The sequence below is a fragment of the Mirounga leonina genome, unplaced genomic scaffold, assembly GCF_011800145.1.
Source record: "Mirounga leonina isolate KUSES-001 unplaced genomic scaffold, KU_Mleo_1.0 Mir_180, whole genome shotgun sequence".
Taxonomy (NCBI): Eukaryota; Metazoa; Chordata; class Mammalia; order Carnivora; family Phocidae; genus Mirounga; species Mirounga leonina.
This window is the reverse complement of record NW_023270469.1, coordinates 17964999-17992267: the sequence shown is the minus strand read 5'-3', so window position 1 is coordinate 17992267 and position 27269 is coordinate 17964999. Positions and strand designations below refer to the sequence as shown.

At 56.5% G+C, this 27269-nt stretch overlaps 2 protein-coding genes across 5 annotated transcripts; both read right to left on the bottom strand.

Annotated features, from left to right (window-relative positions):
* Positions 1–510: 510 nt before the first annotated feature.
* LCAT (lecithin-cholesterol acyltransferase) lies at positions 511–3766 on the bottom strand. 2 transcript variants are annotated; one of them, XM_035024937.1, is made up of 6 exons: positions 3591–3766; positions 2738–2894; positions 2543–2658; positions 2357–2452; positions 2051–2275; positions 511–1104 (listed from the first exon to the last, which is right to left on the bottom strand). In XM_035024937.1, exons 1-6 carry the CDS (start codon positions 3742–3744, stop codon positions 530–532), a joined length of 1323 nt encoding a protein of 440 aa, XP_034880828.1. In that variant the 5' UTR covers positions 3745–3766; the 3' UTR covers positions 511–529. The 2 variants fall into 2 exon arrangements, with proteins under 2 accessions (XP_034880828.1, XP_034880829.1); XM_035024938.1 differs by having other exon boundaries at positions 512–1104; positions 2738–2915; positions 3591–3607.
* Positions 3767–3964: 198 nt separating this feature from the next.
* On the bottom strand, positions 3965–26443 carry SLC12A4 (solute carrier family 12 member 4). 3 transcript variants are annotated; one of them, XM_035024934.1, is made up of 24 exons: positions 26246–26413; positions 21533–21627; positions 19982–20113; positions 15931–16077; positions 15791–15845; positions 13183–13313; positions 11719–11960; positions 11347–11561; positions 10648–10812; positions 10464–10562; positions 10190–10247; positions 9647–9821; positions 9089–9207; positions 7566–7664; positions 7255–7374; positions 6944–7048; positions 6531–6699; positions 6046–6241; positions 5760–5929; positions 5538–5669; positions 5353–5460; positions 4966–5153; positions 4712–4845; positions 3965–4532 (listed from the first exon to the last, which is right to left on the bottom strand). In XM_035024934.1, exons 1-24 carry the CDS (start codon positions 26358–26360, stop codon positions 4441–4443), a joined length of 3261 nt encoding a protein of 1086 aa, XP_034880825.1. In that variant the 5' UTR covers positions 26361–26413; the 3' UTR covers positions 3965–4440. The 3 variants fall into 3 exon arrangements, with proteins under 3 accessions (XP_034880825.1, XP_034880827.1, XP_034880826.1); XM_035024936.1 differs by lacking the exon at positions 26246–26413 and adding an exon at positions 22014–22605; XM_035024935.1 differs by lacking the exon at positions 21533–21627 and having other exon boundaries at positions 26246–26443.
* Positions 26444–27269: the final 826 nt, after the last annotated feature.

Here is a 27269-nt window from a genome sequence, read left to right as displayed (position 1 = left end):
CAGTCGGTTGAGCGTCTTGACTCGTGATTTTGGCTCAGGTCATGATCTCATGGTTTGTGGGGTCCAGCCCTGTGGTGGGCTTTGTGCTCAGCGGGGAGCCTGCTTGAGATCCTCTCCCTCTCCTTTGCCCCGCCCCCCCATAAATAAACCTTAAAAAAAAAAAAGGCCCTGTCTAGTGGTGGGATCCACCTGCCCTTTGGGGAGCGGGCGCGGGACAGCTCACCTCTTCCCTGCCCTGCGCCCTTGGCTCCAAGTGCCCCCATCCGACAGCTGTGTGCGCAGCTACCTCCAGTCCCCTATCCCCAGAGCAGAGGCAGCCTACATAAACAGCTCATCCAGGAGAGTGGGAAGCTCTACATCTCAGGGTTCCATATTCAATCCCAGGCTTCACCAAAGTCCATCTTGTCCTGACCTTCCACAAAGTACCAGGCCTATGGCTGCTACTCAGCGAAGCCTAGTGGGTGCACACTAGTGCCTCCTCCTCCACCCACAGGACACAGGTCAAAGCTTAGAGAGCAAAAGAAGGTCTTTATTCGGAGGGCAGAGGCCCTGGGCTGGCAGTTGGGGGTTCAGGGGTGCTACGTCGGTAGGTACCCAGCAGGATGGCATTGATGTGCTCCAGAGTCTGGTTGCTGAAGACCATGTTGAGGTGCTCTGTCCCATGGAGAGGCAGCAGGTGCACAGGCTGTGGCTGGCGGCTCTGCCAGTGGGCACAGAGCTCCGTGCTGCGTGTGGCCACAGTGTCATCACCGTCCTCGTAGAGCACCCCCACGGGGTCTGTGTAGGGGAAGCCGTGGTCAAAGATGTAGGTGCGGGGTGTGGGCAGGCCCACGCCATACAGACAGTATACTTCCACGCCGGGTGCTGGGAGGCCTGCCAGTAGGTCACGTGACTGGAGCCACATGTACCAGCCTTCCTCAAAGTGCACATCTGCAAAGAAGCGCTGGAAGTCACGGCCTGTGTAGTTGATGCCGGGCGTGGAAATGAACACATGGTCCTCAGGCCATGCCTCGCTGGAGGGAAACATCCAGGGGGAGGTCGTTGATATACGCTGTTCCTCTCTCAGCTTGATGCTGGACATGATCGGGATGCCCTGGTTGTCACCTGTGAACACAAAGCCAGGTGGGTCAGGGAGCCTGGCCACCTCTGGCCCACACCTTGCCTCCCAGCCCAAGCTCAGCCAGATGCTCAGTCTTGTCCCTGGCCAATTCCAACGCTGACTCCAAGCCACAAACTCGGAGCAGGCCTGGCATTCAACAGGTGTTCAATGTGTGCTTAGTGAACGAGAGGCCCTGGTGGCACGTCTGTGGGGCAGAGCTGTAGAGCCTCAAAAGGAGGGAGAAGTTGGTTTCCTGAAGATGGGTGTATATGTGTGTAGATGGGAGGATGGTGCTGGTGGTTCTCCCTCAGCCAAGTGTCTGTTGGGCCCTGTGGCCTGGGGCTATGCAGGGGTCAGAGCTATGTTCTTGGGAAGGATAAAATTAGACTGTGTCTGTGTTTGGCCCTTATTGATGGAGTCTGATGGAGTCTTTCCCTCAGCAGATCGTGAGCTACTGGGGGAAGGTAGAGTCTGGCTGTGCCCAGCATACAGTTAGTACTCATACAGTTAGTAGCTGTGCCACTTCTCAGGAAGGGCAGAGGGGCTTCTAGGGTGTGGCCCTGGCTCTGGCAGATCTGTCCTCAGTAGGCAGATCCCTGGAAAACGGGCTCCTGGAAGCAGAAGGCCGCTGAAAGCTGAGTGGGCAGGCCCTGAGACCACAAGGAACAGACGTAGTCCATGTGTCAGATTGCCAGGGTTCACTTCCTTTCTGTTTACTTTCCTTTTGTCACCGAAACACCACCAAAACAGACTTCTGGCAGGAGCTACCAGGCCAGGCCGGGCTCACTGCTCTCAAGGGGCCAGTGACAGGGGCCAGGCCTCAGGGGTGGTAAATAGCACGGTCAGCCAGGCCTTGTGAGCAGAAGCAGGAGTGAGGGCAGGCCCATGGTCAGTTTCATCCCCCTCCACCCCCGGCCCCTCAATGACACGGGTGGTCTGAGGCCCTCTCACCTGAGGCCAAGACCAGCATGGGCTTGATGGAGCCCCCCCAGGGAGCCCCAAGAGAGATGAATCCATCGACGAAGCGGTCCTTCCAGGCCTGGGGCTGGCGTAGCAAGAAATAGAGCAAGTGTAGGCAACCGAGGCTGTGACCAATGAGGAAGACAGGCTTCCCATAGGCAGCATGCATCTCCTCCACCAGCCCGGCGAGCTTCCGGTAGTATTCCTCCTGCTGGCCTGCAGCAGGGTGGATGGGGTCAGGGCAGTGGGGGGTCAGGGCCCACCTGCCCCAAGCCCACTATCTGCAGAGACACTCACTGGGCTCCAGCCGCCAGTCGTAGGGGGCGGCCCGCACCGTCTCGTCCCGCACATACCCGTTGTTGACCAGGTTCTGCACCAGTGTGTGCATGTAACCTGTGGGGAAGGTAGCAGCACTGGAGGCTCTGGCCACAGCTCCTGTGGGCCGGCCACGGCTGCAGCCTGCCCCTTCCCCAATAAACACACCTGCCAGCTTGTTGTTGTCCAGGTACTCAACAGAGTAGGTCTTCCCAAAGCCAGGGACACGGATCTGTACACCAGGGGCATTGGACACGCGCCCAGAGCTGCGGTTGTAGACGACCCTGGGGGCAGTGGGACACTCAGCAGGCCAGCAGCCAAGGGGCCGAGCGTAGGGGCCGGGGCAGAGGGGATGGCACGTACCTTGTGTTATCAATCCAGCAGTCCACTCCAAGGGGTAGGAATATATTGAGATCCAGCCAGATGGTGAAGAAGTCCTCCGTCTTGCGGTAGCACATCCAGTTCACCACATCTGGTTTATCCAGCTTGGCTTCCAGCTGATTCCCCAGGCAGCCAGGCACTGTGGGCGCTAGCCTTCATTCTGAATTCCTTGGATTCCTCCCTTGCCCCGCCCCCCATGCCTGTTCCCCAACCTCTCGCTTTGTGACCAGCTCCGCCCCTCCATCTCCCACACCCTCAACCTCCAGGAACTAAGGACTTGATCCTTTACATAAACAGGATCCCACCCCATCCCCCCAGCAGCCCAGGGCCCAGGTTCCCCTCAGGCAGGGAAGGTGCAGGGGCCAAGGCCACTGACCCCTGTCCGCAAAAGGCAAACACCTGGCCTGGCTCTCCATTCATGCCTAAGTCCAAGGTGAGAACAAACAGCTATGGGGGAGTGGGGGCTGGGCCTCGGAGGAGGAGGCAGGCCTTGATGGGCCTCTTCTGTTTTCCTGGGCTGGGCATCTTGTCCTTGCTGGGATGGGGGCTGAGTGGCTGCAGCTGACCACAGCTTGTAATGCCCTGGCCAAGCCCTCAGGCACACCCGCCCCCAACTCCACCCGCCTAGGGTAGACAGCTCAGAGACACAGGAACAGTGTGGTGGGGGAAGGGGTTCATTTCTCTGCAGGAGAAGCCTTTGGACCCTCAAACAGAGAGGCAGGTATCAGGGCGAATGCAGGGGCAGAAGGGCCTTGGCAGGGTCTGCTACCAGGGGGCTGGGGCCCAGGCTCCCCGAGGTCTGGCCTGGTGCATCAGGGGCCTGGCGGGGGCTTACCGAGGATGACGGGCCGTGTGTGGTTACTGAGCTCAGCCTTGGGCGTGGTGTGCGGGGGGAAGAGCACATTGAAAAGCCAGAAGGGGGAGGCAGGGGGGAGCAGCAGCCCGAGCAGCAGCAGCCCCCAAGGCCATGGGGAGCCCGACGGCCCCATTCCAGCCCTAGTGCCTATTGCCCACTGAAGCAGTCCTGGGCTGGCCTTATCTGGAGTGGTGGTGGGAGGGGCCCTAAGGCCAGTGGGAGGGACAGCCTGGCCAATGGGGGTGGCCAGAGGTTGCCGGGAAGGGGCATAGCCTCGGAGCCAGCTCTGGGCCTGGTTTCAGTTCCGCCTTCTTCCCTTGGTGCCAGGGGAAACAGAGCCGGGGCAGCAGGAGGCCCAGAAGTACACAATGTTTTATTGAAAAAAGTCAGGCCCCAGCTGGCCAGTTCCATTCGGCTTGGCTTGGTGGGGGTCCCTGCCCACAGGAGCCTGAGCCAGGTCTTCCTGCAGGTGGGCTGGGCCAGACCCCCCTCCCCTGTCGCCCTTCCCCTCCTCTCTGATGGTGACATCCCAACAATAAATATGCAATAAATAGCGTTCCTGGGCAGGCTGCCTTCAAATCTCCCATGAGCCCCCCTCCCCCTCCCAAGTCTTCTCCCGCCAGGACAGGCCTCCTGGGGTGCTGGATGGGGAAGTCCCCAGACCTCTCAGGGTCCTGCAGAAGCTCGGATCCATTGCCATTACCAGCCCAGGCCTGGTCTTCCAAGGAGACCTAGCAAAGCTGGGTCCAGGACAGGGCTGTCGGGTGAGTGCTGGGAGAAGGCTGTTACCCTGGACACCTCCACTCCAAGCCAAAGGTGTATATCCGGCTCAGGAGTAGATGGTGATCACTTCACGGCCACCTCCGCGCACCAACAGCACACGCTCGAGGCCCTCGGTCAGCACCTCCAGGAACTCCATGTCTGCAGGGCGTCAGGTCAAGGAGGCAGCACCAGGACCAAGGGGCACCCAGGGAAGTTTGGCCTATTAATCAGAGCTGGGGTAACCTAGCACCCCCCGGGGGCATCTAGGGAGAAGAGGTCCTGGCCTGACCCCATGCGTTGTCCACCTCCCCACTGCCAGCCTTTCCACCAAAGGATACAGTTCTCATCACCTTCGCTGTTCTTGGGGGGGCCAGGCATGTTCAGTAGAACCAGGCGGGCATCGTGGGAGCGCGTGACGATGACTTCGTTGAGCTTCACAGCGGTGTGCATGCGCCGCACATTGGACTGGTCCCTGCAGGTAATGCAGCTGATCACAGGCCCCACCCCTGGCCCACCCGAAGACCCTGTCCGCCCCCAGCCCACCTCCACTCCCAGACCCCCGTGTGGTGGGGTCTGTTTTTGCTGCACTCACGGCTTAATATGCACCAGCTCCCGGAAATTGTCAGGGGCGTGGCTGGGGTCCCAGGGCTCCGCCGCCATGTACTTGTCCCGTGTCCATGTCATCTGGATTTTGTCAGCCCCAGCAGCAGACTCGTCTTCCTCGTCGGAGTACAGGCTCTCCAGCCGCAGGGCTGAGTGTCGGTCCTTGACCAGCTGGGCCTGAGAAAAATCAGAGGTGGCCTCAGTGCCACGGGAAAAGGGGGACCTGGATGGCCCAACACGATCACTTGGCCTCCGGGAAATGGGTACTGACTTGGGTGAGGCTGGGTGGGGTGCGCCATTCTGATTCCCCAAAGTGATGGTGTCTCCAAAGCCTGACCTGCCACCCGCCCCTGCCTGAAATGAGAGAGCCACTGACTTCTCGCTCCCGCTCCGTCTTCGTCAGCCTCATCTGCCGCAGCATCTGGGAGCGCTGTTCCATCATCAGTGTCCGCTCATAGGTGTACGCGGAGATATCGCTGTTATGCTGGGGAGAGAGTGGAGCACGAAGAATGGGCTGCATGCAGCCGGCTATCCACAGGGCCACGGGGGCAGGTGACTCACCATCTCTACCACCTCCACTTCTGCCTCAAGGCGCAGGTGGTACAGGAAGACGGCCAGATCCTTCTTCATCTGGATGCTGTTGTCGTCCATCTGGGCCACGGTGAAGATGCGCATCCGGCACTTCCTCCACACCTGGGGCACAGGAGCAGGTAGGTGGCTGAGTCACATTCCAGCCCTCCCAGGGCCCAGCCCTGCCCACCTGGGTCCACCCGCCTGGCCCACCTTGTGCTGGCGCAGCAGGAAGGGCAGAAGCATGAGCATGCCCCCGTCGTGCACGATCCACCAAACGTCAATGTGGCCCTCCAGGTAGCGCTCATGGTTGCTGGGGTAGAAGGCGATGTTCTTGGGCACAAGCAGGGCCAGGTGGGCCGCCGTGGTGCAGCGCACAGTGTCTGGGGGACAGGGGCCACTACTGAGTGCCAGCCTATGGCCCTCCGGCCTCCACCCTGACTTGATCCCCACAGGGTCCAGCCACATGGCCCAGCCCAGGACCTGTCCCATCACGCACCAATAAAGGTCTTCCAGGCCCGTGGGTCCTCGCTCTGTCGCCAGCCATAGGGCCAGCCCAGCACCACAGAGTTATGCCTCATGCCGCCCAGGCCGCAAGATTGGATGAGGTGGGCCAGCCCCTCTCGCACCTTGCTGGCTACCACCACCTGGCAGAAGCCCTTCACCTTCTCAATCTCCATCATGTTCTTGATTGTCTGTAGGGAACACACAAGGGTCAGAAGACAAAGGCTGTTAGTGTTCCCTCTGCTGGGCTCCCTCCGCACAGAATGACGTGGGGATAAGGGTTGGGGAGGAGAAGGAGGTAAGCTGCCCACCCAGAGGCCATGTTTTCCGGGTGGGACAGCCATACCCCCTTGCTCCAGCTCTTAGGGGGCAGCGATGCTGTCCACCTGGCTGGCCAGGATTTGTCCCCTTCTCCTAGGAGTCAGCTGCAGCCCAGACACCTCTAGTCTGGCTCAGCACCCCGCCCCCTAGAGCAGGCACCTGCTCGGCAGCCTGGGCCTCGCCATAGCTCTCCAAGAAGCTGCCCTGGATGACAGAACCGACGATGGTCAGGCCCTTGCCGGCCTTCAGCTGGGAGGCGAAAGTGAGGAGCCGTGGGTACTTCACGTGAAGGTCCTCATCCAGCTTCAGCAGCACGAGCAGCTGAGGCCTGCAGGGCCCAGATGGAGAGCCTGAGACCTGGGCCACAGGTTTCCAGAGAGCCCCTCTTCTTCCTCCTTTCATAGTTCACAGGCCCCCATAGGTTTGAGGAGTAAGAATCCAAGGGCAGCCCTGACAGCCCTGGGACAGGGATCATGGACTCGGGAGGGAGGGCCAGCACCTCCTGACCTTCCACCCTCACAGCTCCCCCCGAGAACCTAGAGTGGCTCCTGCCAGCCTGGGTGTGAACTCACCGCCAGTTCTTGGTGTGAGGAGGCCCCTCCTCTAGCCGCAGCAGTGCATAGCGGGCAGCACTCAGGGACAGGCCCCGGATCCCGTCACCCCACTCCTTTTCAGCCCTGCGGAGGCCACCACGAGCTGGTGAGCCTCTGGTCCCTCCCGTGGGATTCTGTCCGTGTGCATGTGAGATGGCCGGCAGCCAGCCCCTGAGTCACAGACCCCCAGCCCCGCACCCATAGTGGCTAGTAATAGATGGCTCAGCTCCCCCAAACCTGGCATACAGACCACCCCACCTGCCCCGACCAGGTGGCAGCCCCTCACTCACCCTTGGTATTCGATGTACTTGTAGATCATGCCTGCAATGAGCATGGCGACCAGGGCATAGTACCAGGAGGAGACAAACATAAGGGCCAGGCAGAGGCTCATACCCAGGAAGGACAGCGCCCTGGGCCAGAGTGGGGAAGGGCCAGAATCAGGGAAAGATCAGTAGGGTCCCAAGCCAAGCCTCCAACACCCCAATCTCTCACCAATAGCAACGCTACCCAGGAAACTCAAACCCCATCCTGGGGGGGAGCTCTTGGCTTCCCCCCAAATTCTTGTGTCAGAGGACTTGGCTCGGGTCCAGATGGTGCTTACCAGTGATAGTACTTGAACCGGGGCCGCCAGTTGGGTGTCCTCAGGAGCGTCTGCACAGCACAGGCCAGGTTCACAAACAGGTAACACATGAGAAAGAACCTGCAGCACAGGGAATGGCTGGTACAGAGCGGCCTCCTTGGCAGCCAGCTGCCCGACGTACCCGCCCTTCCTCAGGCTGGGCCTGGACTCGGAACTGGGAGTTTCGCGGCCCCGCCCTGTGTGGTCAGGTCTCCTCAGCCACACAGCCTGAGGCAGATGGGCCTACTGTAGGGGTGTCCACAGAGCCAGCTCCTAGAGGACAGGCAAGCGTCTGCAGGCAGATGAGGTGGGAAGGGGGCTGCAGGTGGGAGGAACAGTGGCAAGAGGATGGTGCCGAGGAGCGCTCAGTGTCAGGAGATGGCTAGACAATATTCAGGCCTCTGGCCAGGTGACCAGTTGGATGAAGGGCTGTTGTGAATGTGGAGAGAACCTCGAAGGAACTTGAAAGGGCCATTTTGCATGCCCTGGATTAGGGACACGTGAGGGACTCTGGTGGGTGTGGGAGACCAGCACATGGAAGCCTGCCACGCCAGCCCGCCAGCTCAGGGGCACAGGGCTGAGGAGAGGGGGCACCAACCTCCACCTTCAGCTGGCAGGAAAGGAAGGGCAAAGAAGAAGGCAGCACAGCTTACTAGAAAAGGCATGCCAGCAGGCAGAAACCTCCAGGAAGGAGAAGTGGTCAGTCCCACTGGGGCCGCGGGGAAGAAGCACCCAGTAAAGGCTGAGCTACAGCCTTGGGCTTGGGCAGAGAGGGCTCACCACCCGATGAAGGTGGCAAGAACAGTTTCAGGTGTGCAGTTACGCACACGTGGAGCTGGGCAGCAGTGGAGGAGGTAGGCGGAGGTGAGCTGGGGGAGTGAAAGAGCGCGATTCTGGCAGGCCTGGCTGTGGCTGGGGGGCTGCTTCAGGGGGAAGGGAGGACCTGTGAGGCCAAAGGCTGAGTGGGGCAGTGAGGGGTAGTCCAGTGATAGCCGAACAAGCACGAGGGAGTGGAACGAGATGTGTGAGGAGAAACGGAGTAGCACTGGCAGAGGGGAACATGGTAACCACGGGAGCTCTGCCTCAGGGACCCCAGGAAATTGCCACATGCTGACCAACTCGCATGGGGCACTGAGGGACTCAAATGCCCAGCTGACTCCAGGACTTTAAAAGCAAACAACTTTGAAAACAGATGGGCGGGGCAGTGGTGGCTTCATCAAGGCACTCTGGGCTGCCTGCTCTGGGATCTCCCACAGAGGAGTCTGGGACCTGCTGGTCTCTGCAAAACCCCGCATAAGTGCCAGGCTCACTCCTGTACCACCTCCATACCGAGGTAGGCTGAGTTCTGCCATGCACACTTCTCCCCACACAGCCTTACCCGGCTCCCAGCTGGACCCTCAACACCAGACAGGGGCACAGGAAGGTGCTGGGGCCCCGGAATGAGGGGTGCTGAGGGTACAGGAACCCTTCCCAAGACCATTCCCCTGCCCCAGCCCCCAGCTCACATGGACAGAATGGGGGCCACCATGTCAAGGGAGGCGATGAGGATGCCCAGCTCAGCAATGAGTGCCGTCAGGAGGAGTGCCCACGTTGGTTCACCATTTGCCTTTCCATGGCCAAATATCTGCATGCATCAGAGTCAGTGGGGTCAGCAAGGGAAGATGCTGGTCCCATCATCCCCATGCCACACCTTGGGCCACAAGCCACAGCCTGGCCTCCATCATCCCCAAGTCCATCCTCTGGGGCTTAGGTCACATCCACAGCTGCCCCGATAGACACCACAAGTTTCTCTGCCCTCCCATCTCTCCAGGCCTCTCTGCTGTAGATGAGCCATAGAAAGGCCACGAGGATTCTGGGCCCAAGTAGCTCTGCCAACAGCAGAGCAGGGCAGGGCAGGGCAGGGCTGGGGCAGCGCTCAGCAGCTTCCCAAGGATGGCTACACGGCCCCGGGGCCACTATAGGCCCCAGCAAGATGCAATGCATCTATATCCCCTACCTCTCTACCCCCGCCAGTGTGAGAGGCCAGCCGCACCCATGCTGTGGGGGAGCGCAGAGAGGCTCACCCTGAGGAAGGGAATGATGTTGTCCTTGGCGATGGCCTGCAACAGGCGTGGTGCCCCAGTGAGGCTTTGCAGGCCAGCACCACACGTTGAGAAGAAGGAGCCGATGACGATGACCCAGGGCGAAGGCCAGGCCAATGTGCCCACCACCAGGTTCCTGCTGACGCCATCGCCGTACCTGCAGGGGCCAGGCTCAGGCCATGCTCCATGCAAGGAGCCCCCAAACCCTGGGGAGGGGGGGGGCTGCCCAGAGTGAGAGATGTCAGCAGTCAGGAAGGATGGCTATGGTGGGCAGAGTCCTGGCCCCTCAGCAAAGAAGACGAGTTCCTCAGCCCCTATCCTTTCCCTCAGCCCAGCCCTGGTCCTGATGCCACCATCCTCTCAGAAGAAAAAGTCCTGGTGGGGCCGGACTCACCTGGTGGCACAGACCACCATTGGCAACCAGCAGGCTGAGGACATGTGTGGGACCACGTGTACGAGGGGAGCTGGTGTCAGGGCAGGCCAAAGCTGAGCCCCCTGCCACAGGGAGGGGCCCAGCTCACTCACTTGTCCCGGAGTACCACACCCTCGATGCAGGCGCCAAAGAGAACCACACTGCTGAAGTCTGCGGCCGCGTCAAGGAAAGCTAGGCCTCGGCTGCCACTGCCGCCCCCACTCGGCCCCCACACAGAACCCACGCGCCCCCTGCCCCGGCAGACAGCTGGGACAGCCCCTCGAGCGCGTGCACGCGAAGAGTGAGGTACGCATGCGTCCACGCGTGTGTGGGGTGTGTGCGCCTGCGCAGACCAGGGCCTCCCGCCCGCGGCCTGGGAAAGGATACACACAAGGGAGGTTGTAACAATGGCCAGAATGGTCCCCACAGGGATGGACTTCTGGGCATCACGGAGGTCCCCGGAGCGGTTTGAGCCAGCCATAATGCCTCCAAAACCAACAAGACACCCTCAGGGGCTCCCCGGGAGCGAGGGCAGGGCCGGGGGAGGGGGGCACGGGCGAGAGGTACCCACCTGTTACGGAGGGAAAGAAGATGCCAACCAGCACGGTGAAGGATGTCGCGATGTCAGCCACCACGTACAGGGGCAGGCTCTCCTTCAGGCCGAGGGCATCTGTGGAAGGCAGCCCGTGCTTCTCCACGACCTCGCCCTTCTCCAGGTAGGTGCTCCACAAGTTTTCTGTGGGGGCAGCAGCGTCAGCACCGCAACCCTGCTCACTTCCCAGGGGCAGCGTGGGGCAGCCCAGCCAGAGGCTGCAGATGTAGGAGGCTTAGGGGTTCGGAATGGGGGCCAGCATGGGCCACAGGGAAGGAGCTGTCTTGACAGAAGTCTGACAGGCAAAGGTGGCTGAACCACCATTGACCACAGCCTCGCCACTGCCTGCCTCCTACACAGAGGCCTTTTATGGCTCCTAGGAGAACAATCCCAGGCAGGGTCAGAGGCGGGTGGCTGGGGAGAGAGGGGTTGCCAGAACTTTCTGGGGGCTGCTGCATGCCTGGGATACCGGCCAAACAGGCTCTGTTCACCCAAAACCTAGCTGCCAGGAACGAGACTGAGAGGACACTGCTGGGCCGGGAAGGCAGCCAGACCTGCCCCCCATTCCCGAGCTGGCCACACAAGGACAGCTCTGTGCTCCAGTCCCCTTCCACACTCGCTCCCCGCCGCCTGCTCAGCCCGTGCGTCAGAAGCAGGAGGACGGGAGGGAGCACGCACCCTGGAGCACACCAGCAGCTGCACCAGGGATGCCAGGGATCTCGGTCACATTGTTGACCAGGAAGTAGGGGTCACAGGAGTCAGCGGTAAGGTTAGGGCTGTGGCAGAAGAGGTTCCACAGCTGCGTGGCCACTGTCTCATTGTTCATCATGGTTGTCTTGGCACAGATGTCAAACTGGTCCCGGGACAGGGTCCTGTTGCCCAGCATGCATACTCTGTGGGGGGTGGGGGGTGGGGGGGGGAGCAGAAGCATCAGTACCTGCTCAGCTGGAGGGCCCAGTGTGTTCCCATCCTGCAGTCTCTGGGACTTAAAGGCTATCTACTTGGGAGGGATGTCAGTGCAATGCGTGGATGTATTCCCAGGTGACTTACGGAAACACAGGAGGGTCAAAAATTGACTTGATGCCCCCGGCATAGATGGACAGGATGGAGATGATCACACAGGCCAGGAAGAGTGAGGCAAATTTGTTCACATACTTGACACCAACAAACACCACCAGGGTCATGAAAGTCAGAAAAATGGTCCCATACACCCGCATATTGTTCAAGGTAGCACTCGATGTATCGTGAGCGCCTGTTGGGTAAAAAATGGCAGCTGGCGGGGCAATGTAGGTCTGAAACAAGACAGATAAAGAAAGGTCGAGCTTCCTTTCTGGAAAGCGATTTCTGTAATTTTGATTTTCTTTTTAAAAGAATATTCAGAAAAAGACAGTCACAAAAGACCATATATTGTATGATTCTGTTGATATGAAATATCCAGAATGGGTAAATCTGATTAGAGAAAGCAAATTAATGGTTGCCTAGGGCTGGAGGTGAATGGGGAATGACTACCAACAAGAATGGGATTTCTTCCTGGGGGGATGAGAATGTTCTAAAATTGACTGTGGTGATAGTTGCATACCTCTGTGAATATACTAAAAACCATTAACTTGTATACTTAAAATGGGTAGAGAATTGTATGGTGTGTGAATGATATAATTCAGACAGAGAAGTCAACCTGAATAGCTAAACAGCGAACAAATAAATAATGATAGTACTGGATTATGAGCCAAAGAATAAATATCCAGGAGTCCATGCTGATAGAAAAACACGGTTAGATAAATAAAGGGGGAAGAGGACACACTTTCCTTACAGAAGAAATCCAAATAATAAATGTAGGAATGTGGGAGATGGAAAACAAAAAACAACCCCTCTCCCCCACCCCAGAAGATCCAGGAGCAGAGCCCTACTATAGGCAAAAGACCTGGAGGTGGGGATAGCCAGGCAGTTCCTCTAACATCTATTGTCTGAGGGGTGGGCACTTGTTACCCACCACCCCTCCATCTCTGCTCTACCAGCTGGGGCAATTCAGTGGGGAGGGGGAGGCTAAGTCAGAGCACACATGGGGCTCATGGAGGGGGCAAAGGTCCGGTGGTTGTTCGCCCTTTTAGGGGCAAGGATAACATTGATCTGAAGGGCCTTGGTACAGAGCCCTGGGGGGAGACAGACTTGGCCAAAGCCTACATAAGCCCAGGAGGTAGGCTCTGCATGATCACCAAGATCACTAAGTTAAATGCAACAGTTGACAGACCACCTGCTACGGCTGAAATGGTGCCCAAGTAGATGGAACGCTCTGGGTCAAGGTGAAGGTAGCCAGGCCCCTTCCCTGCCTGACCCAAACTGGCAAGGGGTTGAAGGGGAGACTGGAGTGAGCAAAGATCTTTCTCCCTTGAGAAGGCCTTCCACATTATAAGCCCCAGACTGTGGCCATAGGTGAGGGGAGCATGAGCAGCCTGGCCTAGGGGAAAGGGACTATTTGGACAAGACTGGAACTGGCCAGGGCTTAGCCTGACTCACCAGCAAGATCTCAATGGCACCGAGGATGTACATGGCTGCTGCAAATGTTGTTCCCAGGTAGAAGCACAGACCCACAGCGCCTCCAAATTCTGGCCCCAGCGAGCGGGAAATCATGAAATAGGAGCCCCCAGCTACAACAGAGAAAGTCAAGGCTGGGTTTTCTGCAAGGGGGTTTCCCCCAGGACAACCCCTCACAACCACCCAGGGTGACGGGGAATGTTTTTCCCATTTACAGATGAGCAGAGGGTTAGGAGGCTTGCGCAAGGCTGCACAGTTACTAAGTGGCTGGGCTGGGATTGAACCCCCTCCCCATCTGACTCCAACACCCAGCACGGGCCAGTGAAATGCCTGCTTTGCTAGGGCAGCTCTAATCCACAGCAGTGCTCAAGTGGCCCACTGTCCCCCAACCCCTTGCACTCATGCCAGTCCCCACCGCCTCCTCTAGCTGGGTGTGGCCTATCTCAGCATGCCTCACCCCTCCCAAGGGCTGTGTCTGTTAGTCAGACCCCTCCGGACCAAGGCAAGGGCTGTGCTGTCCAGTTTTTTTTTGTCTCCAGGGCCCAGCACAGGGCCGGCCACCGGGCTAACCCTCCTGCCTTGAGACTGTGCTTCTATCAGGGTCTAACACCCCTGGCAAGATTGACAGAGTCAACACTGGGCCCCAGGGCTGGTGAGGGTGCAGGGGGACAAGAGTGACCCCATGTTGCTTGTTCAGTCTGCTCCTAATAAAACGTCTCTGGTGAAAAATCTGGGAATAGGGCTCCAAAGACTTTTAAAAAGTTAATCCCTTCCATGCTGTAATCCTACCTCTAGGATCCTCTCTTAAGGGAGCTGTCAAGGGCCTGAACAGAGAGAGCTCTGTGTGCAAAGCTGTTCATGACAACGTTTACAACAGTGAAGAACCAGAACCCCAGGGTGGAATAATCACATAAATTAGGTAATATCCTATTGATCCTGTTTCTAACCAAATAAACTGTTTCTAACTCGGGATGGTGGGATTATGGGTACTTTATTTTTATTTATTTATTTATTTATTTATTTATTTATTTATTTATTTATTTATTTATTTATTTATTTATTTATTTTTAAAGATTTTTATTTATTTATTTGACAGAGAGAGACACAGCGAGAGAAGGAATACAAGCAGTGGGAGTGGGAGAGGGAGAAGCAGGCTTCCCGCCGAGCAGGGAGCCTGATGCAGGGCTTGATCCCTGGAATCATGACCTGAGCCGAAGGCAGACACTTAACGAATGAGCCACCCAGGCGCCCCTGGGATTATGGGTACTTTAAATTTTCCTTTCTATATTTTTCTTCACTTTCACACTTTCTTACAGTAATCATATATTACATTTTTCTCCTCTTACTTTTATACTAATACTAATAAAGCTGTTATTTAAAAAAAAAAAAAATCAAGACACAGAAGCCAACCTGAATAGCTGAACAGCCAAAGTGGAACAGTTTGAGCAACAAAATAAATAATGATAGCACTGGATTATGATCCAAAGAATAAAATACATATCCAGAAATCTGCATCAGTATAAAAAATGGTTGAATAGGGGCGCCTGGGTGGCTCAGTCGTTAAGTGTCTGCCTTCGGCTCAGGTCATGATCCCAGGGTCCTGGGATCGAGCCCTACATCGGGCCCCCTGCTCAGCAGGAAGCCTGCTTCTCTCCCACTCCCCCTGCTTGTGTTCCCTCTCTCGCTGTGTCTCTCTCTGGCAAACAAATAAAATCTTTTTTTAAAAAAAAATGGTTGAGGGGCGCCTGGGTGGCTCAGTCGTTAAGCGTCTGCCTTCGGCTCAGGTCATGATCTCAGGGTCCTGGGATCGAGCCCCGCATCGGGCTCCCTGCTCGGCAGGAGGCCTGCTTCTCCCTCTCCACTCCCCCTGCTTGTGTTCCCTCTCTCGCTGTATCTCTCTCTGTCAAATAAATAAAAATCTTAAAAAAAAAAAAAATTGGGAAACAGCCATTTGAATTTAAAAAATAAAATTAAATTAAAAAAATTTAAAAATGGTTGAATTGGGGCGCCTGGGTGGCTCAGTCAGTTCAGCGGCTGCCTTCGGCTCAGGTCATGATCCCAGACTCCTGGGATCGAGCCCCGCATCGGGCTCCCTGCTCAGCAGAGAGCCTGCTTCTCCCTTTCCCTCTGCCTGCCACTCTGCCTACTTGTGCTATCTCTCTGTCAAATAAATTAAAAAAAAAAAGGTTGAATAAATAAATAAACAGGGTCTCTGAGAACTAAGTCCAATCTCATCATCCCTGCTGAAAATGAAAACCCTCTATATTGTCTATCCTATAATCCATAGTGTCTAGACTCCTTGGTGTGGGCCACCCGGTATGTCTGATTATCTTGTCAGCCCCAGGACCCTTTTTTAAAAAATTACTTTTAGACTAAACAATCAGGACACAAAACATAACAGCAGTCTCAAATTCTGTCAAGCGAGGGTGCTCCTAAGTGTTGGTACTGGCACAGAGTCAGCTATTAAGACCTCATCAGACAACTGCTTGGGGGGAAGGAGGGCATGGGCTTGGTAATGAGGGTCCCCGGGCACATCAAGGTTGATTCTGGACCCCTTGCTCCCATCAGGCCTGGGGTGGCGCTTACCCACCTGGAACCACACCATTGGTGGCGATGGCGCTCATGGAGATGGCTGTCAGCAGGGTCTGTGGGAAGGAGGCCTAGGTGAGCAGCTCGGCTGGGTGGGCTCTGCGGGGTGCCTATGGCCCCCACCCCAGCGAGGATACTCACACAGCAGCAGCAGATGAGCACGATGAGGAGGGCCTGCAGCACACCGGCCGTGCCCACCATCCAGGTCAGCCGCAAGAACAGGATAACCCCAAAGATATTTTGCAGGCAGGGCAGGTACACCCCCATGAGGGTGCCCATGCTGGGTGCCTATGGAACAGGAAGGGAGGAGGGGAGCACAGAACATCAAAGGGGCCCAGATGCACCATGGAAGGCCAGCCCCTGGTCACTCAGAAGACTCCTTATCTCCGGGGTATTCTATCAGAGGATAGGCTGGAATCCCGAGTGTAGTCCTGGGGAGCATGGGGAGTGGGGTGACAGTTAGGATATCTATGCTGACTTCCATATGAAGACAGTTTGGGACTGGAAAGGCATAAAACCTGATTCTTTTGAAAACCCCACATGTGAGCTTTTGAGCCTCACCTCCCTCTCAAGGTATGGCCCCCTTCCCTTCCTCTCTTCTGTTAAACTTCTAGAAACAAATCAAGATCGGTCTTGGATGCCCACCTTCTCACCCAGCAGGCCCCATGTCACCCATGTCAGAGTCCAAGAAGTTGTCCCTGGGACTCCCTCTCTCCAACCCCCACCTCCAGTCCCAGTGGATGCCAAGTCCTGCCCAGTCTGCTCTCAAGCTGCCCTGAGATCAGCCTGCCTTCCCTCAGCCTTAGTCCCTTGAACTTGGGGCACCACACCTGTGGCACCTGGACAGTGCCCCCCATGCCTGTCGACTTCTCCACACTCCAGCCCACTCTGCTGCCAGAGCGGGTCTCTGAACACCAAGCCCAATCTCATCATCTGTGCTGAAAACCCTCTGCAGTGTCCATCCTGTAATCCAGTTTGGGCCAGATTCCCTGCTTTGGGCCACCAGGTGAGCCCCATCACCTTCTCTGACAGCTTCAGCCCCAGATGACATTGGTCCCTCACAGCCTCTGAACTAGGACATGTGCTGGACTCTGCCTGGAAGGGTCAGCGCTGTCTCATTGCCTGGCAAACTCTTCAGTTAAAACCTCAGGGGGCTTAACGGTTGCCTCTTCCAGGACATTCTCCTGGGTTGCCTTAGGTTGCCTTGAGTTGGTACTTCCTCTTGCATCCCCTTAATGCATCTGATATACATGGTAACTGTTCACTCGAATATCTCATGACTATACTGGGGTATACTCAGTTTGCTCACTTTTCTATCACCAGTAGGCCCTGCAGGTACCCAAAAGATGTTCCTGAGCCCAGTGAGTGGTGCCTTGGAAGGCCTCTGGGATAACCTGCTGGGAAAATCCTGCATAGACAATAGAAACTCAAGCTGAAGGACAGGTGAGGAAGATCCAGTGGGCAAATCCAGACAGGATTTCTCAAATATCTAAGGGCAGAGTAGGGGTCATCCAGGAGGCTAGGACAGAGGCTGAAACAAGAAGCAAGGCTAGCACCTTCTTGAAAGGTATCTTATGAGTGCAGCCTAGGGTAGCAGGGCCCTAAGAGCTTCCACCAGAGCCCCAGCAAAGCCTGCTGCCCTGGAGCTGGGGTGGGAGAGAGAACCATGTGGCCACAGGAACTCTACTGAAGGGTCCAGGTCTGGGGCAGGATCTGCGTGCAGCCTAAAAGGACCTCAGAAGGGCCTGGAAAGGCCGGAGTAAGAACAAATGGTCCCTCAAACCGTAGGTGACAAACACACCTCATCTGGGCTCTGAGCCCTTCACAGAGGCCCTGAACCACTCACTGGATAGTAGCAGCTCCCAGCCCCACATCCATTCTAAGCTGAGTCACTGTGGGGAAAGGGCAGTGTGGGAAAGGGCAGGGCCGGAAATGCTTACTGCATCCCCAAATAACCTCTGGCAGCCTCCGAAGGTCATCAGGCCAGAGCCGGGGCAGCTGCCACGGAGAGGCTGCCTTAGGTCTGGTTGGAGGCCCACCCTTCCCGCTTTAAGCCTCCTTTCCTGAGGGAACTGCTCAGACCCGTCCTGGGTAAGGATCAGAGCTCAGTAGTTCCAGCTCCCTAGATTCCTGCGGACTGGAGCAGCCTTCTTCCTCCATGGAAAAGCCACTAAAACTAAGATACTCTGCCATCCTCTTAATGTCCTAACCCGAGGGCCAGGTGAGCTGGGCAGGTAAGCCGAGGCTGGATCCCAGCATCCTGACAAGGCTCCTCATAGGCGAAGAGACCATGACCCTTCACCAACCCAGACTTCCTTCTGACACTCTTGTTGAGATGTGCACTAGTCTTTGTCAGGGACCTTTTTACTTCCAGCCACCAGCTCCCCAGATTTGGCCTGAAGGAGCAGGGAGGAAGCTCTCATCAAGGATCCTACCACCCACTGCAAGCAACACTCTCAGAGGCTGACACCCTCCTGCAGGGCTGAATAGGGATAGCCACAGACACTCGGGCTTCTCTGCCATGTGTGGTCCAGAAAATGCCAGCAAAATCAAAATCACAGCCAGCAGGCTAGAGTGGGGGTCAGGTCTGTGTGACCTCAAGATCTTAGCTGCCCTCTCTGAAGCGGGGGCTGGTTTGCTTCCTGGAGGAGCAAGGGGAAGGGTGCACAACAGCCCAGTGTACCCTTTCCTTGGGCCACCCCAGCACGGCCCAAATTTCACGAGGAGGTCTGAGGTTGGGTCCTCAGTCTGTCCCAACCAGGAACTTCTGTCTGTGCTGACCTCCAGCAAGAACACTACAGCTAGTGCCAGACCCAAGCTCCTTTTATTTATTTATTTTTAAAGATCTTATTTATTTATTTGAGAGAGAGAGAGAGCGCGCGCGCGCGCACAAGAGTGGGGGGGGGAGGAGCAGAGGGAGAAGCGGACTCCACGCCAAGGGCAGAGCCTGACGCTTGGCTCGATCCCATGACCCTGAGATCATGACTCGAGCTGAAATCAAGAGTCAGACAGTTAACCGACTGAGCCTCCCAGGCAGCCCTCAAGCTCCTTTTAAATCACAGCTCTTGGGGCGCCTGGGTGGCTCAGTCGTTGAGCGTCTGCTCAGGTCATGATCCCGGGGTCCTGGGATCCAGCCCCACATCAGGCTCCCTGCTCCACGGGAAGCCTGCTTCTCCTTCTCCCACTCCCCCTGCTTGTGTTCCCTCTCTCGCTGTCAAATAAATAAAATCTTTATCAATCAATCAATCAATCAATCAATCACAGCTGTTTCCCAAACCTCAGGGAGTCAGTAGGTGGAGAGGCAGGGCTCCTTGCCTCCAAACTGAAAATGTAGGAAAAAAACCCAACCTTCAGTTAAACTTGAGCCCCATCCTATAGGGGAGCTGAGCAAGGATGTGTAAACTCATCCTGATGAGAGAGGACAGCTAGATGGCCAGAGGCCTGGATAGCGACCAGGAATGGGGCTAGGAGAGGAATAGGGACGCTCCAAGAGGCAGTGTTATGTTCCAATCATTCCCCAACCTTGGCATTTGAGAAACCCAGGGGCTTCTCTCCAGTGGTTGGAGAGGTCTGCCAGTGGAAGCAACACAGTGAGGGACAGGTTTTGGTCACTGGGTTACATAGCCCCCGTGGACAACCAGGTTCCCGATTCCCAAGCTAACACCCTTATGCATCCTGATGGAATGCCAGTGTTCTGGCCCTCTACATCATATATCCCACAGTGAATCCACAAATCCGTCTTCTAGTGTACGCACTCATCTTGTCTAGCTGAGTGGCCTTAGGCGAGTTACTTCATGCCTCTAACACTTGGTTTCCTTGTCCGTAAAACGAGGATGGAAGTAGGGCCTGTTTCACAGCTTTGTTGGGAAGACGGCGTGGGAGAACCCAAGCCCAGTGCCTAGCACGATGCCTGGCACACAGAGAGGGCAGGGAAAAGGCAGCCGTCACTCTCACTATCGTTTCTGAGGGTCTTCTTGGCCCTCTGCCCCTTCTAGTCCTCTGCCCCCTTCAGAGGCTCCTCCTCAGCCCCTTGCTTGAAGCTTTCTTGAGCCCAACGCACTCAGTGCCCATCGATGATCCATGCTCACCATACATGGTACCCACATCCCCTGGGATGCTCACAATTGCCAATTCCACGGTGCTGAGTCTGTCCTCCTAGGAATGGCCCCCCTACTGCCCCTAACCAGCTCACCTTGGCGGCTCTCCGGCGGGTGCCCTCCCCACTCTCAGCTTCCTCATGTTCCTTGGCACCTTGTGTGAGGTTGGTATAGCTGACGAGCTTGCCCAGAAGAGACGATACCTTTGGGCGGATGTCCAGCTCTTCCTGTAAACAGAGCCACAGGGCAATCTGGCAATGGGCCTGGATGGTGCCAGGCTACTTATGTGTAGCCAGCCGCCTGCTCTGGCCCCTCGCCAAGCCCTCAGGCAGGCCTGGGCCTGAGCCCACTCTTGTGTGGGGCAGCCCAAGCCAGCCTACCGGGCAGGTGTGGGCACCACACCCCAGCACACGCCACTCAAAGGCCCAGCCCAGTGACTGCTTCTCTCTGCCTTATCTTGGCTACAATCGCTACCAGCCCATTTGCGAAAACGACCTGCCTCAGGGGTGAGGGCAGGGCAAGGCACAGCTGGCAGACAGGCGAATGGCACACTTCATCCTGCCTGTTCTGCCCGGCTACTTCTGGGACTCACCTCTGCCCTCAACTCTCCCACCGAAAAAGCCCTCTCAGTGAACCAAGGAAGTTGAAAGAGGATGTTTGGAACAAGTTAAGTCTCTCTTATTTGCCCAAACCCTGAGCCTCTCAGATGGTCTTCTCCCCAGGTCCCAGGCTTTGTAACACACCTCAATCCCCAAGGTAGGATCCTGGCCCCCTACCCATCTTCAGGTGGAGCCAGGTCAAAGCCTTTGCTGCAGAAACATGCCATTTTTCCAGGTCAGGAGGCCTCCCAGGGCTCAGGCTCCCCAACCCCCACATGAGTCTAGGCCTTCCCTGTTCCTGCACCCTTCCCAGCACCATCCCTCTACCTGCCCCTTGCCCATTTAGTCTTTCCCTATCTGTCATCTCCCTTCTGACCCTACACACAAGGAGAAACTGGTTTGAAGTGAGAAGTGAAGATGCAGGTCTTTTGGGGCATGTGGAGACGGAGGAGCCCGTGATATTCCAAGGGACAGCTGAACGTGTGGGTCAGCGTTAAGAGGCCTAAACCATGCCTTAAATCCAGATCCAACTTCTGAGCTTGAGTCTGAAAAGGATAAAATTCAAGTTCAGGGGCACAATATTGGCAATGTTTGCAGAGAGGTGCCCACTAAGGCTGCAGATGTGGAGAGAGAAAGTAGATCCAGTAAGAAGGACCAAGACTATAAACATGAGGACAGAGTTAGAAGAGCCAACCAGGGAGGACAAGGAAAAGTTCACAGGAGAGGGAAGAATGAAAAGTCCTATGAGTAAAGGGAAAAAAGGAAATCCTGAGGTGAGAAATCCTGACAAGTGGTCACCTGGCTGGGAGGCTACATGGAACTCAAAAGTACATACCCCTAAAGTGGGTGGTGTGGGGTTGTGAGTGGCCTCTGGGAAAGCAGTTTCAGTTCAAAGGGCCAAGGGAAACAGACTGAAGGAGGAGCTGAAGCATAGGTGACACAACCGTCCAGACTGCCTGCTTAGCTAAAGCTTGAGTCCTGAAGGGCCCCTGCCCCCCACTCCCACCTGCCTGCCACACCTGTGGCCCAGAATGGCTCCTCAGCTACCTCAAACAGTGCCAGGTTCCTGTCGTAGTAGTCACTTCCTCTGGAAGCCTCCAAGGGACAAAGGAAAGGGCTGCTCTCTCTGTGGTTGCCATGTCCTATGGAGAGAGAGGGACAAAATCCCAGTCAGGGGCTGCCTCCCAAGCCCCCAGCCTGCCTGCACCCCAGCCCAACAAGCCAGCCCACAAAACACATCTCTGTGGAGCACTTCAGGGGCCAGTGTACCAGGCTGGGCCTCAGTTTCCCCATCATACTCTGCCAGTCTCCATGAAGAGCCAGAATTAGCAGAGTGACCAATGACCAGAAGCCAGCGCATCACTTCCTCCAGGGCACCTGTGTGAAGGCCCCAGACACACTGGCTCCACCACGTGTTAACGCTGAGGGGCGGGGCCTGACGGGAGGGGCGTGGCCAAGTCCTGGCCTGCCCTCAGACCATCCCAGCCCCGCACCCCCGACTCCCATTTCCCAGGGCCATCTGCAATACCCAGCGTGCTGGGCGCCAAGGGCTCAGCGTCCTCAGGAGCCGACTGGGCTCTGCCCTCCAGATATATGAAGCCACACAGGGGGCCTTCTGCGGCCATGGCCAGCTGGCCCCCTGCTCGCTATCCCACCACGCACTGCGCGGGGGCCGCCTGGAGGGCAGCCCGGGGCATGCTGGGAGGAGGGGCCAGAAGGGCTGTTCAGACAGCGGAAGTGGTGCAAGGAGCCACGTAGGAACGCCTGAGAAAGCCCTACGAGAGAGCCGGGCCAGGTGGGTGGTGGACTAAGCAGGGACTACTGGCGGGAGCCCCGTTGGTCTCCCTGCCTCAGGTTCCAGCAGCTTGTCCCAGATTAGGTGCGACGCCCATACCAGGCTACCCCTACCTACCCTCTGGGCTGGTGAGTGTCTCCGCTCCAAGTAAACCTCGCGTAAAGGAGCCAGATGCGCCTTGTTTAATAGGCCTGCCTCGACTCAAAGCTCAGCTGCTTTTTCTGGTTTCTCAGCATTCAAATACTCCCGTTTCCCAAACTTTATCCTTTGTCAGTCTCTGTGGGGTACATTCCCAGTTTTCCATCGAGCAGGGAGAGGACACCCAGGTACTCCTTTTCTAGTCATTAAGTGCTTTTGTCCCCCTCTAGACAGTATGGCAGCTGCAGGAGTGGCTGGAGGCCTCATAGCAAATGGAAAGCTATCATCTTGGTTCACAAAAGCCATTTGGTGTTGGATGGCAAAAACGTGGCAACAGAATTGTCATCACCGATCCAGACTAGTGGAGTATTCCAGCCATGCACTGGCCAAGCCTGATTTTGTGAGAGATATCTGCCAACCGTCTCTGGTTAAATAACCCACAATTCATTTCTCTTGTTTGCAGCTAAAAATGCTGAATGATGCATCCTCCATCTGATACATTCTCTTGCCATCGGTGTAAGATTTAACTTGCCTTCCCTGAGCCAACAACACTCAGTAGGTGCCGCACTGTGGATTCCTCATTGCCCAGAGACTGACAGGTAAAGTGTGTTGAAGAAAATTTTGGGGGCAAAGTCAGCTCTTCATTCCCACAACATGTGAAAGGGATATATCACCTCATCTAGGAACCTGGACTAGCTAAGTGAGCCAAGGGAGCCAAGCAGCTCAGTCCCGTGAGCTACACAATTGTGTGCAGGTCAATGCCAATAGCACAGTGGACAAAGACAGCAAGCAAGAGGTCAAGCCAGACCACTGAGTCATATTAAAGCCTCACGGGGTCATTTGGCTCCTCAGACACCCTATGACATTTGCTGTACCCTTGATACTTGTTCAGGATCAGGATAAGAAGCTATAAGAAAAATCAGAAAACCCAGTAACACTGCTCGTTACATTAACGGCCCTTCAGTGAGAAGCTTCAGAAAAGTACTCTTGGGTTTTGTAACCAAAAAAAAAAGTTTCTCTTCCGAATAAGTCAGATGCTTCATTTTGTCAGAAAATGGCAACTGTAGAGCTCATCTTATTTCCCTTCCTGCCTTGGCTGTCAGGAATCTCCAAGCTAAATTTACTCCTTAGATACAGTCACCATCGGTCTCATCTCAGAGTCCTTACCCTCTTCCTCTTTATGGTTATGATCCTTCTAACTGTGACAGTGCTTTGGGGAGACACTTTTGTTGCTTTTATCTCTTCTGACTCTTTTGTGGAAGTAGGCTAGAAATAAATTATAAATTGTGCTAAGCTCATGCACTGCAGCCTGTCCCACCATTGTTGCCTGTCTCTGTGAGGAGACTGCACTGGTATCCAGAAAATGCAGAGTTGAGCACATAGCAGCCGTTCCCCCCCCCCCCCCCCCCGCCAAATGCCTGTGAATAGTCCTCCAAAACCCACCCAATCCTTGTCCCTTTGGCCATGACTCCAGAGTGGCTGAGAGCCCATCCAAGGGTTGCCTTTAGTCAGCAGCACTCCAGTAGATACCATTTATTCCCTTTTAGTAACAAGGAAAGTGAGGCTCAGAGAGATTCAGAGACAAGGGCACCCAGTGAGAGGGGCCAAATCTGGGTCCCAGGATCCATCAGAATCAGGTGGGAGCTAAGCTGCAGGTTTCCTACTCCTACTCTTCTGGGCCCTGGTTCATCCTGGGATGCACCTCAGGATGCAGTACAAGCCTTTAACTAGAGAGTGGCTGGGGTTTGCAGTTAGCCCAGGGTGCACATACCCAAGGTTCTTGGTGCTCATATGGCTGGCAGCCCAGCTTGAATTCCAGACCCTCCCTCTCTGTGACCCAGGGCAACCTGCTTACCCTCTCTGTGCTGCTTTAGTTTCCTCTTCTATGAAGTAGAGATAGTAACACCCACTCTTCCAACAACCCAGATGCGTCAGAAAAGGAACAATCTGGTACCAGACACCCAGCAGTCATTCCCTGGATTTCCCCAAATATTCGTTTAAGGACAGCTGTCGTGGAACTGTGAGGAGGTGGGGAGACCTGACCAGTGCCTGGATGTCTGTACTGCCCTCCGCTATTCCAAAAATTCCAGGGCAGGTCTGGACATGCCTGCCAGGCCAGAGCTACTCAGATACCAACCTGAGACCCCCAGTGAACCAGAGCATGGCGTAATCCTGGGGACTACGTGTGAGGTACACATATCTGTGTGTTCTTGCTAGCAGCTATGAACACACCAGCTACAAGTGGGGAAACAGGTGAGAGTCCTCATCCCTGTGCTCACAAGCATCTGCCAGGGGTACCCTTCTAGAACCTTCCTACCCCCTGCCCACAGGCCATATTGGGCTGGATGAGAGGCCCATCTATACCCCTTGGAGCATAAGTATGGGCCTTGAGAGATTCAGGTACCTGGCTGGAGTGGCCCCATGAGATGAACCTGAGGCTGTTTTTGTGCTCCCTCACCCTTTGCAGTCCCCACCAAGAAGGATCATAATCACTCACCAGGGCGCAGAGCGTCCCCCATACTGCAGACACAGCCAAGTTCTGGCTGAAAAGGCGCAAGAGGAGAAGGGGGGGGGTAGTGGGAGGAGCTGTCTCAGCTTGGAGGGACCTGGCAGGACTCAGCCAATGTGGCTCCAGGTCCCTCCAGGCACCCTGAGAGGCCAAGGCGGGGCCAGAGGCTAGGCTCAGCTCTGCTTGCCCACTGGTCCAGGTGGATCCTGGGGATGCAGCCCCGCCCAGCCTCTGTAAAAGAGCCTCCCCGGGCTAACAGGGAGTCAGCGGACACCGGCTCTTGCTGACCACTGATGTCTAGCAGCCCACACCACTGTCCTGTGGCATCTTCACACACAGCAGTCAGGTGTGATACAACTTGACACTTGCACAAGCACACATATGCTATTTGTACAGACATGTTTTCTAAGAGAGTCCTAGCAAGGACAGCTCCCCACCCCTCCCCTGGGGTGGGAGATGGAGAAAGGGGTTGGGAGAGGCAGGAACCTGGGAGAAGGGAGGAGGGACCACCTTCAGGCCCAGTTCTAACACCTAGGTTGAAGGTTAGGGTGCTGGAGTTTCCAAGCCTGGGTTTGAATCCCCTGGGGCAAATTTAATAACTGCTCCACTCAGTTCACTCCTTCCTCAGCATGAATAACAGGACCTATCCCATGGGCGAAACTGGGAGGATTAAACGAGTTAATTCATGTGAAGCGCCTAGACAAGCTTGCTTCTGTGGAGCGCTCCACAGATGCCCACTGTACCTACAGCTCTAAGGTGGACTCAGCTGGAGTGCACTCACAGGCAGTTACCCAGAGACCCCCTCAGGCAGGCACAACCTTCTTTCCTGGCTACACGCAGCTGGGGGGTGGGGGGAGAGGAGAGAGGGTAGTCTCAGGGGCAGAGGCGCTGAAGCGCAAATGGGTGGGCGAGACGAGAGTAGGCTAGGAGAGGTTCACAGAAGGTGTTGGGACTGGGGTCCGGGATGCGGCCGTGCTCCCAGGCGGGGAGGGCCAGAGACGGGTGCTCGGCGCTATTCTCGATCTGGGCGGCCCCGCCGGCCTGGCCTCCTTCGTCGGCCACGTCTGCAGCTCCCGCCTGCGGCCCGCAAGGGAGGAGCTGGGGTGGGGAGGGCGGCCCAGCCGCGGGCGCCGGGGGCCCAGGAAAATAGTGTCTGCGCGCCCGGAGCGAGGGAGGTGGCAGCGGCGCAGACTAAGAAAAGTTGGGCCCGCATCGACGTGTGCTCGCATGGTTCGGGTGTCTATGCGAGCGCCGGCCAAGCGTGGCCTGCTCCCCCGCCCACCCCCCGCGCCAAGGCCCCCACCGGGAGCGCCCTCACCGTCCGAGTCCTCCCGCTCCTTGCGCTCCCCGTAGTCCACCCAACTGAGACCCTCGAGGTTGTCATAGTCGCCGCGCCTCGGCCCGTCCACCGGCACCACGGTGAAGTGAGGCATCGCCCGCGCTCGGCCCCGCCGCCCCGGCTGCCGGCCCCGGCTGTCCCCGCCGCCCCGGGCCGCCGCGCCCCGCCCGCTCGCATTCCTCCCCGCTGTGCTCACTTCCTCCGCCCGCCCCCCGGGCCGCCCCTCGGGGGCGGGGGAGCAGGAGGGGCTCGGGCCAGCTCCTCCCCGAGGGGGGCCTAGGCGAAGTGAACCCCCCGCCAACCTCCCCGCAGCCAGGCAGTGCTACTAGCGGCTCCACGCCCTGCGGAGAGCCCGATTCCTGTGTGACCTTGGTTGAGGGACCGCCCTCTCTGAGCCTCAGATGCGATACTTGTAAAACGGGGAAATGCGCTCCACGAGATGGGGCGCGGGGTGCACTGGCTCTGCGCTCTGTGCCTAGCAGGCGCCCAGTAGACAGTTCTGTTACTCAGGACGGGAAAGAGTAGGCAGGATCGGAGCAGGAGCGCACAGGCCATCCCAGTCCTACCCAGAGCCTCCCGCCATTCCTGGGTATCCCCACCCCATTCCCATCATCTCTGTCTCCCACTTTTCTTCCATGTCTCTGTAAACCGAACCCCGCGAAGATGCCGTCCCTACCCCGCGCCCCTCACTGCAGTTTCTCCCTGTTGGAGGAGGCTGGAGATTTCATGCCCCTTCCAAAAGCTGCTGCCTCCCTGGCGGGAAGGGTACCCATCCCCCTCGGCCGCCCCGTTGGTCCCTTTGGGACACTACATTGGGTTCTTTAGTCAAGTTCTTTTATCTTAATTTTCTCTTTTACTGTTTCACCACCTGGGGGTTCCTTTACCAAGTCGTTTACTTATTTGCTCTTAACTTTTTTCTTTCACTTTCTACTCCACTGCTTCAGATAACTTATCCATATTGGCTTTACTTTAACATCTTTTTTCTTTCACTTTCTACTCCACT

Bases quoted from the DNA above. Each gene is read 5' to 3' on its own strand.
- LCAT (XM_035024937.1), bottom strand. From the start codon at position 3,744: ATGGGGCCGTCGGGCTCCCCATGGCCTTGGGGGCTGCTGCTGCTCGGG. The intron at 2,453-2,542 runs GTGTGTTTATTG...CCTTCCCCACAG, and splicing joins GGACAACAACAAGCTGGCAG to GTTACATGCACACACTGGTG. The intron at 1,105-2,050 runs GTGAGAGGGCCT...TTGTGTTCACAG, and splicing joins CATGCTGGTCTTGGCCTCAG to GTGACAACCAGGGCATCCCG.
- SLC12A4 (XM_035024934.1), bottom strand. From the start codon at position 26,360: ATGCCTCACTTCACCGTGGTGCCGGTGGACGGGCCGAGGCGCGGCGAC. The intron at 7,049-7,254 runs GTGAGTGAGGGG...TGGCCTCCGCAG, and splicing joins AAGTACATCGAATACCAAGG to GGCTGAAAAGGAGTGGGGTG. The intron at 6,700-6,943 runs GTGAGTTCACAC...TGGGCCCTGCAG, and splicing joins CCTCACACCAAGAACTGGCG to GCCTCAGCTGCTCGTGCTGC.